General features: G+C 33.6%; 1 protein-coding gene across 1 annotated transcript; it reads left to right on the forward strand.

The window, feature by feature from the left end:
* Positions 1 to 3244: 3244 nt before the first annotated feature.
* LOC107858508 (pheophytinase, chloroplastic) lies at positions 3245 to 11060 on the forward strand. Its single transcript, XM_016703187.2, has 7 exons — positions 3245 to 3590; positions 4084 to 4185; positions 4271 to 4409; positions 4823 to 4993; positions 5804 to 6044; positions 9383 to 9474; positions 10583 to 11060. The coding sequence occupies exons 1-7, from the start codon at positions 3503 to 3505 to the stop codon at positions 10866 to 10868; spliced, it is 1119 nt and encodes a 372-aa protein (XP_016558673.1). The 5' UTR covers positions 3245 to 3502; the 3' UTR covers positions 10869 to 11060.
* The last annotated feature ends 3063 nt before the right edge of the window (positions 11061 to 14123 follow it).

The following is a 14123-nucleotide window of genomic DNA, read 5'->3' on the forward strand; positions in this document are numbered from 1 at the left end:
CATGGGGCATAACTTCTTGTTTGAAAGAAATCGAAGAAAAAAAAAAAGTAACCAAAGTTGCAAAAGATAGACTAAAAAGAAAAAATGAAAAAAAAAAGGAAATAAAAAAAATATAGAACTTGGGAGAAGAAAGGAAAAATAAAATAAAATAAATAAAGATTGAGAAAAATTGAAAAAAAATAGAAAAGAAAAATGAAGAATCAAAGAAAAATAAACAAGAGATTCTTTTTTTTTTTAAAAAAAAAAAAAGTGAGAGGAGAAAAAAAAAAAAGTAAGGGTTGAAAAAAAATAAAAAAAAAAAAAAGAAAAAATAAAGTAAAATAAAAAAAAAAAATAAAAAATTGAAGTTGAAAGGAGAAAAGAAAAAAAAAGTAAGAATTGAAAAAAAATTAAAAACATAAAAATGAAAGTCAAAGAAAAAAATAAAAAATAAAAATTGAAAGATAAATAATTATGAAGTTATTTAGAAATATTTGAGATGTAGAAGGACAAATAGCTATTTGTGTTATACATTAAAAAAAAAACGCTAGCTTTATAGACTTTTTTTTAAAGAGAAAATACACTATTTTCATTCTAAACTATACGCGAAATTGATGAGACACACCTGAACTTTAAGAGAGTACTATTACTCCTGAACTAATTAAAATCGTATTGTTGACAACCTTAGTGCCTACGTGGCACAAGGTTGCCAAAAATATGATTTTAATTAGTTCATGGATAATAGAAATTTGAGAGTATCTCATCAATTTCGTGTATAGTTCATCGAAACAAAGCATTCCCCCCCCCCCCCTTTTTTTACGACAACATATACTATAGTTTACCCATCCAATTTTTGCGTAGCACAAAAGCATATAATTTTGAAACAAAATCTGTTGGTGGGGAAAGAGAGTCCCAAAACAAAATATGTCATGAAACTAAAAAAAGTATCAAAATATGTCATGTTTTTAAAGTGATACCATAATATGCTTAACTCTCATAAAAAAAGAGTTATATTCATTATTTTTAATAGAAATGAGCAACTGGAGTTAAGTTTCAAAAAAATGTACACAACTCACTTAATAAGTGAGTTATGCATTTTTTTTAACATAACTCTCTTAAAACAGAGAGTTATGTAAGAGAAGTTACATAATTCTATTAAAAAGAGGGTTATACATTTCTTGATACATAACTCACTTAAAAAATGAGTTAGGCATTTTTTTCTATATAATTCACCAGGTAACTTATGTATTTTTGCTACATGGCTTACTTAAAAAGTGAGTTATATAATAAAAGTTAATAACTTGCTTTTTTTTCCTCTATAACATATTATGTGAATAATTAATTTATCTTTTAAAGTTTTATTTTTTTACAAAGAAGGCTAACTATTACGAAACGGAGAGAGCAAAACTTACTGATTATGTGAGTTATTCAAATATAAAATAAGTTAAAAAAATGAGTTATCCATTGAATATAATTCTTGAAATATGTGTGATAAGTGTATAACTTTATTAGTAATATGAAATATGAATATGGTACGAAAAATATATGAGTTTAAATTGAGTTTAAAATATATAACTAATAAAGTTATGCACTTATCACACATATTTTGAGAGTTATATTCAATGGATAACTCATTTTTTTTTTAACTTATTTTATATTGAGTTAATACATAAAAATGATCTTAAACTTGACACCAAATTATAACCTTGATCTTAAACTTTGACAGTACACAAATATGACCTTTAACTATTCAAAACTGCACAAATATGACCTCCAATCCTACATGGCAAAACATGTGATCAACACGCAAAATTGGGCGTATCCAACTTAAAATCTAAGGGCATAATACATAAATATAACCTTAAACTTTGACAATGCACAAATATGACCTTTAACTATTCAAAACTGCACAAATATGACCTTTAAATGACTCTTCACTATTATTTTTTCATTATTTTCGGCTCAAGGATGAAAATGACATCTAATTTCTTTGGTCATTGAGGAAAAGGACAATATTGAAGATTTATTAATTAGGCGGGTCAGCCTCATATGAAAAAATCGAGCGGGCATGTTATATATTATAAAGCAAAGGACGAATTTCAATTATATAATATATCTAAATATTATTTATTTAAATATTAAATTAAAGATGAAACTATACTAATAATAAAAAAATTATAGTTTTAATAAAACGTTATTAAATTAATATTACTAAGGATAGTAGTAGTATATTAAATTAACGTTATCAAATTAACGTAATTAAAATGTTATTAAATTAACGTTATTAAAACGTTATTAAATTAACGAGAGGCGGATCTACGTGGTTGCCATGGGGTTCACCCGAACCCCTCGGTACAAAAATTACGTTGTATATATATAAGATAGAAAATGTATAATAATAATAATAATAATAATAATAATAATAATAATAATAATAATAACGACGTCGTTTTAATACAAAAAGCAAAATTTTGACAGTGCACAAATATGACTTTTAACTATTCAAAACTGCATAAATATGACCTCTCTCCAAGTCAGCTCTTTCAACGACGTGGCACCGTGTGATTGAATTACCTTTTCACGTAGGCGCGAGTGAGACTCACGCATGAGATTGCAAAATCGGAGATTATATTTGTTCAGGTTTTGAATAGTTAAAGGTCCTATTTGTGCACTATCAAAGTTTAAGGTCAAAGTTATAATTTGGTGTCAAGTTTAGGGTCATTTTTATGTATTCACTCTTTTATATTTGAATAACTCACATAATCAGTGAGTTTTGCTCTCTCTGTTTCGTAATAGTTAGTCTTCTTTCTAAAAAAATAAAATTTTAAAAGATAAATTAATTATTCACATAATATGTAAGTTTTTATAAAGTGAGTTATATAATTTTTATTATATTTACGTAAATGAAAAAAGCAAATTGTGTAACTTTTATTATATAACTTACTTTTTGACTAAGTCGTGTAGAAAAAATGCATAACTCACTAGGTGAGTTGAGTTATGTAGAAAAAAAATGCATAACTTTCTTTTTAAGAGAGTTGTGTGACTTCTATTTAAGTGAGTTATGTAAAAATAAATACATAACTATCTTTTTAACATTTTTAATAAAGTAATGTAACTTCCCTTACATAACTCCCTTAAAAAGAGAGTTATATTAAAAAATGCATAACTCTGTTTGCTTATTTTCATTAAAAATAATGTATATAACTTTTTTTTTTTAAGAGAGTTAAAGTATATTAGGTATCAATTTAAAAATATGACATATTTTGATATTTTCTTTTAATCCGGATTCAGGGAAAGAGCTTGGTCTGTTAAAGTACTTGGACGTTATACTACCACCAGCTCAAATCGAATAGCAGCCACATACTAACTGGACACAAAAGTTCCTTAAATTCCACACAAAAATTTCAGTATTGAAGACAGAACAAAGAAAAAATCTTCTTCCCCCTTCATTGCAACTTTAAATTCCATATCCACTTGTGAGCTAGTATAGCTTTTCGACAATTTGTAGGCTGTAAGTTAATCAATGTCAACTTCTTGTGCCACTGTTGGAACTGAATGGTTGAATCCAGTTGGTACCAGGTTAGCTCTGCCTGGAAGACATAATCATTTCAGTAAGTTTCCAATTTAGTCCTGCATTTTCTTTATAACCGCGGTGTCCGGGCTACCTTGGGCACACCACAACTAATTCCACTGGATATTGTTACTCTCACTAGCAACATGTACCGGATAACTCTGTTTACCGAGGACAGATGAGATGAAATCACATGTAGTGCCCTAGTGTTTTTGTTTCGGCTGGGATTTGAACCTAAGAATTCATGGTTCTCAACCCAGTGGTGAAGCAAATATTTTCACTAAGGGGATTTAACCATGTATTATAATTTTTGCCAAAGAGGGTTGGGATGAACCCTTGACCCCAAGCTGGCTCTGCTTGTGTCCTAACCACTACATTAACGACTAGGCCACACTCTTGAATGCTTAACCCGGCATTAGTTCTTCATTATATCTACAGCCAATCAATTATAGATCTTGATATGAAAATTTCGGAGATTATTTTTTTTTTTTTTGACAAATTAAAAAGATGTGCTTTTTCTTTTTCGGGTGAAGGGGGCAAATGCGAATTGACTAGAAGGAATTTTACTTTTAATGGAATAGTTGCTGCTGGAGCTTCAGTTTTGACCACTTCTGTAGTTGCTGAACCCTCTAAAGGTTAGGTCCATTACCTGGTCGTAACTTGGAATTTTTTGTATATTTTTTCCAGTGTAAGTTACTTGACAAGGGATAGGTGATATAGGTTTGGAGAAATTACCATTTAAGCCAGAGGGGTACAACTATTGGACGTGGCACGGTCACAAAATTCATTATGTAGTGGAAGGAGAAGGATTTCCAGTTATTCTAATTCATGGATTTGGTGCTTCAGCCTTTCACTGGAGGTAAAACTATCCATGTGTCTGCATGACCTTTTCCCATGAGATTTACTATTGACAGATTGAGATCAATTATCTTTAATAATAAATTAGTTTGCATAAAATTGTAATGCTGCTGCTAATATTAAGAACCAAACTTTGGAGGCCCGTACAGCTGTAGGATCAAACTATTGGTGCATTCTTGAATCTTGCGTAGAAGGAAACTACTGTTAACATTTGTACATTGTCAAAAAAAGAGTGTTCTAGATATTAGCTTTAGTTATGGAGTGATTCTTGGTATATTGTTCATACTTCTTTAATTATATTGATACGTGCTTTGAAGCTGCAGACTAATATTGTAATTCTTTTGGGACTTGAATCTTTTTTTCTCATAGTACTATTTTTTTTAAGCTCCTGAACTGTGTTTCTTGCTTTCTTAGGTATAACATACCAGAACTGGCTAAAAAATACAAGGTTTATGCTGTGGATTTGATAGGATTTGGTTGGAGTGAGAAAGCACTAATAGATTATGATGCCTTAGTTTGGAGAGATCAGGTTGTCGACTTCTTGAAGGAGATTGTGAAAGAACCAGCAGTTTTAGTGGGGAACAGGTGAGCTTGTGCATTTAGCAACTTGCCATTTTAATGAATTCATGGCAGTTGGAAATCCTGGTTTTTTGCTTGATCATATACAGTCTTTCTTATTTCATATTGTTTAATCCATTTTCTGAAAATATAGGTTGTAAGTTATTTGGGGCAATCACCATTAATCGATGCTAGGGATGAGGATGGATTCACCATTGTCCCTAAGATTTCACATAGTGTGATTCAAAAGTTTTGGTAGCAATAAAAATTCTCTAACATACCATTGAAACGTCTTAATCTTATAATGCAAGAAACATCTCAGTGGAATGCTTCACATTTGAAGTGGTTGAGTCTGTAAATTAACATAGTGAATTTCATTACCTATGGTTGGTGGCTTCCTATCTTAAGAGAGCTGTTATCTTTGTAATTTCTAGAAGATCATATCCATAATTCATTTTCTAATTATTTTTTCCTGAAGGTAATGTGTACCAGTTACCACTACTTAAAAGTTGTGGTTTATAAAGAATCACACCGCACAATGAGTCTAAATAAGTTAATTCTTTATTTATGAACATATCACCTTCAGATGATATAGTAGATTAACATCACTTGGATCTGTACTAGTGAAGATACCAAAGTTTGATATATCCGGTAACATAAGTAAACAAACAGCTGTAGCATTTTATTTGCAAAAAAGGTGTGTAATTTATAGGTTCTTGGACGTTGAAATTGTTAGGATTCATTTCCCTCTATTCTAGCTTGTTGGCACAGTTTAGCATATACTTTGTAGAGATGAAATTTAATTTGAATATGAACATGTTATGTATTATTTAACAGTCTTGGAGGATTTACTGCTTTAGTAGCAGCAGCGTCGCTCACTGATCAAGTCAAGGGAGTTACACTGTTGAATAGCGCAGGACAATTTGGGGATGCCAGCAATGCAACTGAAGGAGCTGCAGAAACAAAGTTACAGAAATTTATTCTAAAGCCACTAAAGGAAATCTTTCAACGTGTATTCCTAGGATTCTTATTCTGGCAAGCAAAGCAACCAGCTCGTATTGAATCTGTTCTGAAGAGCGTATGTTCCTGTTATAGCTAATCAAGTTGCTTTTCTTCCAATTTCTAAATGGGTTCAAATTATCAGCGTTTTCATCAATATATGCATAACTGTTCTACCTTTTAGCGTTGCACACATACGTGTAAATCGACATAATACATATCTACAGAATTGAGCTGACAGGCAGAAAAAGTACAACTTTTCTTGATTCCATAAGACTTGAGATTGAGCTGGATGAGACTGTATCTACTTCGCAAAATGTTTTTGTGGAGGGTAGACAGATTTTGGATGCAGCTTTGGTGGCAAATGAAGTGGTAGATTCGAGGAGAAAGCTAGGAGTGCCAGGTGTGTTGTGCAAGCTTGATCTTGGGAAGGCCTGCGATCGTGTGAGCTGGAGTTTCATAGATTTCATCATGACTCAGATGGGATTTTGGGAAAAATGGAGAAAATGGATCAGATTATGCATTTCTTCCGTGAGATATTCATTTTTAGTAAACGGCAACGTATTCGGGTTTTTTGAGAGTTCTATGGGCCTGAGACAAGTGGATCCTTTATCTCCAAGTCTGTTCATCCTTGTTATGGAAGCCTTGAGTAGGATAATGGACAAAGCTATCATGGAGTTTTTTTTTAAAGGGATTCAATGCCGCGATTAGGGGTGATAGACCAGTATCAGTTTTCCACTTATTATTTACAAATGATGCTTTGATTTGTTGTGATGCTGATATGAACCAATTGGATCATATTGGCCAGGTGCTTACTTGGTTTCAGGTGCTTACTTGGTTTCAGGTGGTGTCAGGCCTTAAAATTAACTCGAGGATGAGATTTTTCTAGTCGGGGAGGTGGTTGACATTAGGATGCTCACTCAGGTTTTGAACTAAGGGTGGAGGCTCTTCCGACTACCTATCTTGGACTATCGCTAGGGGCTTCAAACAAGGATGTTTTGATGTGGAATCCGATTCTTCAGAGGGTTGACAAGAGATTAGTGGGGTGGCAATAAAGATACTTGTCCAAAGAAGGAAAAAAGGTGCTTATTAAGAGCTCTTTATCGAGTATACTCACTTATTACATATCTTTGTTTCAAGCTCCAACCTCAGTCATAGGAAAATTGAAGAGGTTGTAGAGGAACTTTCTCTGGGATGGGTTGGATGGAGCAAAGAAATTTCACTTGATGCATTGGAAGAGTATCAGGTGTCCTAAAAAATAGGGAGGTCTAGGAATTAAAGATTTGGCGGTTTTTAACAAAGCTTTGTTGGAAAAATGGCTTTGGCATTTTGTAATGGAGGTGCAAGCTTTTTGGAGAGGGGTGATAGTTGATAAATATAAGGTAATGGAAGGGGGGTGGAGAACTAGAGATGTCACTAGGCCCTTTGGGTGTGGTTTGTGGAGGAATATAATGAAGGAATGGGATGATTTCACGAGAAATGTCTCATTTAAGGTTGGAAATGGGAGAAGAGTTAATTTTTGCGAGCATAGGTATTGTAGGGATAGCTTATTGAAAGATTATTTCTAGACTCTGTATCGAATGTCATGCCAAAGGTACCTGTAGGTCCAACAAATTAGGGTGTTACATAGTGGAAAGACTCTTTGGGATTTGAGATTAGAACACATTTCCATGATTGGAAGGTGACTGAGCTCCAAAGGTTGATGATCATCCTTCACAGGCAAGTCAATCAGTGGATGAATTTGATGCTTCATGGTGGAATTTGAGGAACAATGGGATTTTCTCTGTTAATCTTTCTATGAGAAATTCCTAACTAGGGAGGAGGTTGTGTTTCCATGTGATGCAATTTGGATAGCAGTGGTGCCAAGGTGTGTTTTCTCTCTTGGATAGCATCTAGAGGGGTGATTTTGACGGCGGTAAAAAATCTTCGAAAGCATAAGGTTGACAAAGGTGTTGCATGTGTAAGGAGACGGGAAGTAGTGGATCATCTTTTCTTACATTGTGTCTGTACCATGAGATTATGGTGGGATATGCTTCGGTGGTTCGGAGTTTCTTGGGCTATGCCAAATTCTGTGAAAGACATGGTTTTGTCGGAGAAGCGGGAATAGCAGGGGAAGGTGTTAGGTATGGAATTCGGTCCCTCTTGCGTTGATGTGGGTTATTTGGAATGAGAGAAATAGGAGAGCTTTTGAGGAGGTAGAGTCAAGTTTTTCTCAAGTGAGGAATAGCCTCCTGTCTCTTATCTTCTTTTGGTGCACCCATAAAATCCCTAGTTGTATAGAAGAATAAGTGGACTTTGTAGAGAATCAGATTTTGTAGATTTTTTACCTTTTGACTTTTTCCTTTCTATATGGCCAACTCGGCCTTGTTTATGAATGAGATACGCTTACCTTATTACAAAAAAAAAAGGGTAAAACCTTTAGAAATGGATAAACAAGCAAAAAGATCTTCAATAATGTAGTTCTTTCTTCCTTGATATTTAGGACTAATGTTATTGTAGGTTCCAAAGTCCACCAGTACTGGTTTGCTTGGCTCTTGTTGTTTCTTGTGTATTGATCTCTCTTACCCAATTTGTTCATCTTTTTTCGACTTTCAACTGTCTAATGTTTATTCCTTTGTCTCTTGAAATGCAAAGGTTGGAAGTGTTAAGTAATCCCACATCGGAAAAGAGATGGATAATTGGTCTTCTTATATAGGCTTAGGCAATCCCTTCCCCTCATGAGCTAGCTTTTGGGGTTGAGTTAGACCCAAGATCCATTCTTTACATGGTATCAAAGCAGACCCAACCCAAATCATTGTTCACCGATGTTGGCCCCGTATTATATTGTCTACACTCTAGTTAACAAGGTCTGAGCATTAGTTGGGCCCCCATATTATATTGTCTACGCTCTAGTTAACGAGGTCTGAGCATTATGCGCAAATCCATTCTAGTTAACGAGGTCTGAGCGTTAGTTGAGCCCCCATATTATATTGTCTACACTCTAGTTAACGAGGTCTGAGCGTTATGCCCAATTTATTCTTTACAGGAAGGTTGTAGTTCTTTATTTTGTTGTCCTGCAACCCTTAAGCTTTTCTCCAAAGATTAAACCCTTTTTTCCACGTTCAAAGCTGAATTTAACCACTGTTAAAACTCACTTTTGGAATTGGTCAAATTTACTCTTTAAAAGTGCAATCAGATTGTGACAGAGTGAGTAGATGATTCCTTCTATCTGAGGCTATTCCTGATATTGTCTTCTTTATTCATACTTAATGGCGGTCAATTGTAGCAGAATGATGTCTTGAACATCATCTGTTTGTTAATGGCATGATGCGTCAGAATGACAGCTGCTTATCTGCATCTAATTGCGTTTTATTTGTATACATTTCCAGTACCATTCATTATCAAACAACTGACTTGTTTATGTGTTTTTACTTGAAGGTCTACATAAATTCCTCAAATGTGGACGATTACCTCATCGATTCAATTACTAGACCTGCAGCTGACCCAAATGCCGGGGAGGTTTATTACCGGTATGAATGCAGCTGCCTACCGTTTTGCTTCAATTTGATAGCTAAAATAATATTCCTCATACCCTTTGGAAAAGAAACAGTATTATTAGAAATTCACCCAAATAATTTAAGATAATTCTAAAGTAATCTTATGAAGAAAAATCTCCTTCATTGTTATCAAGTCCTTTTCTCTTACTGTTCTAGCATACTCCCTCAATTCCATTTTATGTGAAATTCTTCTCTTTTTGATCGGTTCCAAAAACTAATGATACCTTTCTATATGTAGAAACAATTTTAATCTTTAACTTCTAATTTTACCCGCAATGACATGATTGTGTAACTCCAGAAATGTCTTTCAGACTGCAAGTCAAAATTCTTCTCTGTTAACTCCATGTCCCAATCAGCTACCTTAAAAAACATGAGTTTATGATAAGATTTCTTCGGTGTTTAAAACCGAAATAACCAGGACTTTCTAAGAAATGCCTAATTGGTCAATGTTCAAATACAACGAGAAGGGACAAAATTTGATTTGACAGTTGTGTCCTGACAGCATCCTCCTCATCATGTCATTTCGGTATAAAGGGATAAAACTTCATAATTATATGAAACATAAGACATACTTCCAACATCATAATATTGTGTAATGCAATCACTAGTATACCACGATCAGGAATATCTTGCTTGGAAATAAGTTTATTTGCTTTCCTTTTTGAGACAAGCATTCAGTACCCCCTCAAATTATGGCCAAAGTTGCTACAACACACTCCAACTTCACATGGGTCCTAAGAACTCATTTTTAGCGTATTTTAGTTACCCTTTTGTGCTGACGTGACACCTTTATTATATAAAAATGGGACCCACATCAAAGGTGTCACGTTAGCTAAAATATGCTATATCACCTAAAAAGGGTGACAAAAATACACTAAAATTGAGTTTAGGGGCGTAATAATAGGACCTCTGTGAAATTGGAATGTGTCATAGCAAATTTGGTCATAGTTCGGGGGGTACTAGATGCTTTACTTTTCTTTTTTTTTGGAAAAGGTACCAATGCATTTTTAAATTCTTTGTTGAATTCCTGTTTTGTAGTTTAAGAAGCTTAACCAATGTCCTCTTCTTTTGCAATCTACAGATTGATGACGCGATTCATGTCAAACCAGAGAAAGTATACACTTGACAATGTGTTGAGCCAACTTTCTTGCCCATTGCTACTGGTGTGGGGTGACCTAGATCCTTGGGTTGGACCGGCCAAGGCCAATAGGATTAAGGAGTTCTATCCAAACACGACCGTTGTTAACCTGCAGGCAGGCCATTGTCCCCACGACGAAGTTCCAGAATTAGTGAATAAAGCTTTATTGGATTGGCTGTCAAGCACAGTGACATCAGCATCTTCGCATGAAACAGTATCAGAAATTTAGCTTCATTGGTACCCTTACAAATATACTGTATAGTCCTCCAAATACAATCTGATTCATATTTTAGGAAATTTTGGTGACATATGAGATAGGTTGATTCGATCTGATAATGAAATCTTAATCCAAAGAGCTCCACAACTTCTCTTTGTTGTATTTGTTTAATTGAATAGAAAGAAGAAAGTTTTTGGAACTGCATTTGATGTTGTTTGCCTGTTTGTAGTTAAATTTGTAAAAATGAAAGAGGGAAAGGCCAAGTATAACTTAAATAAAGGGCAGCCCGGTGCACTAAAGTTCCTGCTATATGCGGGGTTTGGGAAAGGATCGGACCACAAGGATCAATTATAAGCGGCCTTACCCACACAATAGGAAGTACAATGGCAAGTAATATAAAGCCACAGGTAAGCAAACTTGTAAATGAACTGAAATACTTCAAGCATATGTCATCTCACGTAAACCTGTCAATTTCTTTAAGCTCCTCCAATGCACTTTTAAGGCAATAGTTGTAGAACATCTTATAAATGAAAACATAACATGGTAGAGTCAACTTTTGCCCACGGGGCATAATTTGTAGTTTGAAAGTCTTTGAGCTAATTAAGTCTTGCCTCTAAGGAAAGAGTTGTAGAACATTTCATAATTAAAAACATAACGTGGTAGTGTCAACTCTTGCTCGTGGGGCATAATTTGTAGTTTGAAAGTCCTTGAGCTAAGTCTTGCCTCTAACGCAATAGTTGTAGAACATCTCATAAATAAAAACATAACATGGTAGAGTCAACTTTTACCCATGGGGCATAGTTTGTAGTTTGAAAGTCTTTGAGCTAATTAAGTCTTGCCTCTAAGGCAAGAGTTGTAGAACATCTCATAAATGAAAACATAACGTGGTAGTGTCAACTCTTGCCCGTGGGGCATAATTTGTAGTTTGAAAGTCCTTGAGCTAAGTCTTACCTTTAAGGCAATAGTTGTAGAACATCTCATAAATGAAAACATAACATGGTAGAGTCAACTTTTGCCCACGGGGCATAATTTGTAGTTTGAAAGTCTTTGAGCTAATTAAGTCTTGCCTCTAAGGAAAGAGTTGTAGAACATTTCATAATTAAAAACATAACGTGGTAGTGTCAACTCTTGCTCGTGGGGCATAATTTGTAGTTTGAAAGTCTTTGAGCTAAGTCTTTCCTCTAACGCAATAGTTGTAGAACATCTCATAAATGAAAATATAATGTGGTAGAGTCAACTCTTGCCCATGGGGCATAATTTGCAGTTTGAAAGTCCTTGAGCTAATTAAGTTTTGCCTCTAAGACAATAGTTGTAGGACATCTCATAAATGAAAACATAACGTGGTAAAGTCAACTCTTGCCCGTGGGGTATAATTTGTTGTTTGAAAGTTCTTGAGCCAAGTCTTGTCTCTAAGGCAATAGTTGTAGAACATGTCATTAATGAAAATATAACATGGTAGAGTTATGTCAAGTCTTGCCTCTAAGGCAAGAGTTGTAGAACATCTCATAAATGAAAACATAATGTGATAGAGTCAACTCTTGCCCGTGGGACATAATTTTTTGTTTGAAAGTCCTTGAGCTAAGTCTTGCCTCTAAGGAAATAGTTGTAGAACATCTCATAAATGAATATATAACATGGTAGAGTCAATTCTTTCTCATGGGACATAATTTATTGTTTGAAAGTCCCTAAGCTAAGTCTTGCCTCTAAGACAATAGTTGTAGATCATCTCATAAATCAAAATACAATGTGGTAGCGTCGACTCTTGCCCATGAAACATAACTTGTTGTTTGAAAGTCCCTAAGCTAAGTCTTGCCTCTAAGACAATAGTTGTAGATCATCTCATAAATCAAAATACAATGTGGTAGCATCGACTCTTGCCCATGAAACATAACTTGTTGTTTGAAAGTCCTTGAGCTAAGTGTTGCCTCTAAGGCAATAGTTGTAGAACATCTCATAAATAAAAATATAACGTGGTAGAGTCAACTCTTGCTCGTAGGGTATTATTTGTTGTTTGAAAGTCCCTAAGCTAAGTCTTTCCTCTAATGTAAGAGTTATAAAATATCTCATAAATCAAAATACAATGTGATAGTGTCGATTCTTTCCCATGAAACATAACTTGCTGTTTGAAAGTCATAAGTCTTGCCTCTACAATGTAGTAGTGTCAACTCTTGCCCATGAAACGTAGCTTATTGTTCGAAAGTCGTAAGTCTTGCTTTTATAATGTGATAGTGTCAACTCTTGCTCATGAGATGTAGCTTGAATGGAAGAAATCGAAGAAAAGAACAAAAATATTAAAAAAATAAAAATCAAAGAAAATGTAGAAGTTGAGAGAAAATAGGAAAAAATAAAGGTTGATAAAAAAAATTAAATAAAAATAAAGGTCGAGAAAAATTAAAAAAGAAAATAATCAAAGAATTTTTTTAAATAAAAGTAGACGTTGAAAGGTATAAATAAAAAAGTAAGGGCTGAGAAAAACTAAAAAGAACAAAAAAAAAGAGGAAAGAAAAAATAAAAAATAAAAATAATATAAAATAAAAAAGAAAGAAGTTGAGAGAAAAAAAGAAAAAAAGCAAGGGTTGAGAAAAATAAAAACAAAAAGATAAAAGAAAAAAGAAAAATCAAAGTAAAATTAAAAAGAGAAAAAAAAATAAAAGTTGAAAAATATAAATATGGAGTTGTTATCCATTATGAGGATATTTATGTAATTTACTTCATTGATCAGGGGCAATTTTGTCCAAAAAAATATTAGTTAATAGGTAAAGGCTATTTTAAGGAAACTTTTTTATTTGGGGCTAAAATTTGAAAGTCATTCCAATTTGGGTCTATTTGTAAGATTCACCCGATAGAGGGAGCATCACAAGATCGAATTTCTCCTGTTTTTGGGCTGTATATATTTAATGTAATAAAAGTATTAACCGTTATAGATGCATTGATTTAGAAGTGGATTGTCCATACCACATTCATGAGCTTCTCACATTCATATGCATCTACAAGATACATATTCATTAGGTTACATGAATCTTTTATGGATAGGAGAGTATTGACTAATTTGGCTCTTAATGTTGGTGATTTTTGAAATAATTTTTCATCCCATAAATTGGAATGTTATTCTCCATTGTAATATGCATTTGAATATATTTTGAAAGAAGAAAGTTCTCTCATTTCTCTACATATCTTGTCTTCTTACCTTCATAGTTATATTATTTTGAGCTTAATTTACAAACACATTATGAGCACGAGTCACTAGCTTATCCCAAAGATATACAT

This window comes from Capsicum annuum, chromosome 2 (assembly GCF_002878395.1).
Source record: "Capsicum annuum cultivar UCD-10X-F1 chromosome 2, UCD10Xv1.1, whole genome shotgun sequence".
NCBI classification, from domain to species: Eukaryota; Viridiplantae; Streptophyta; class Magnoliopsida; order Solanales; family Solanaceae; genus Capsicum; species Capsicum annuum.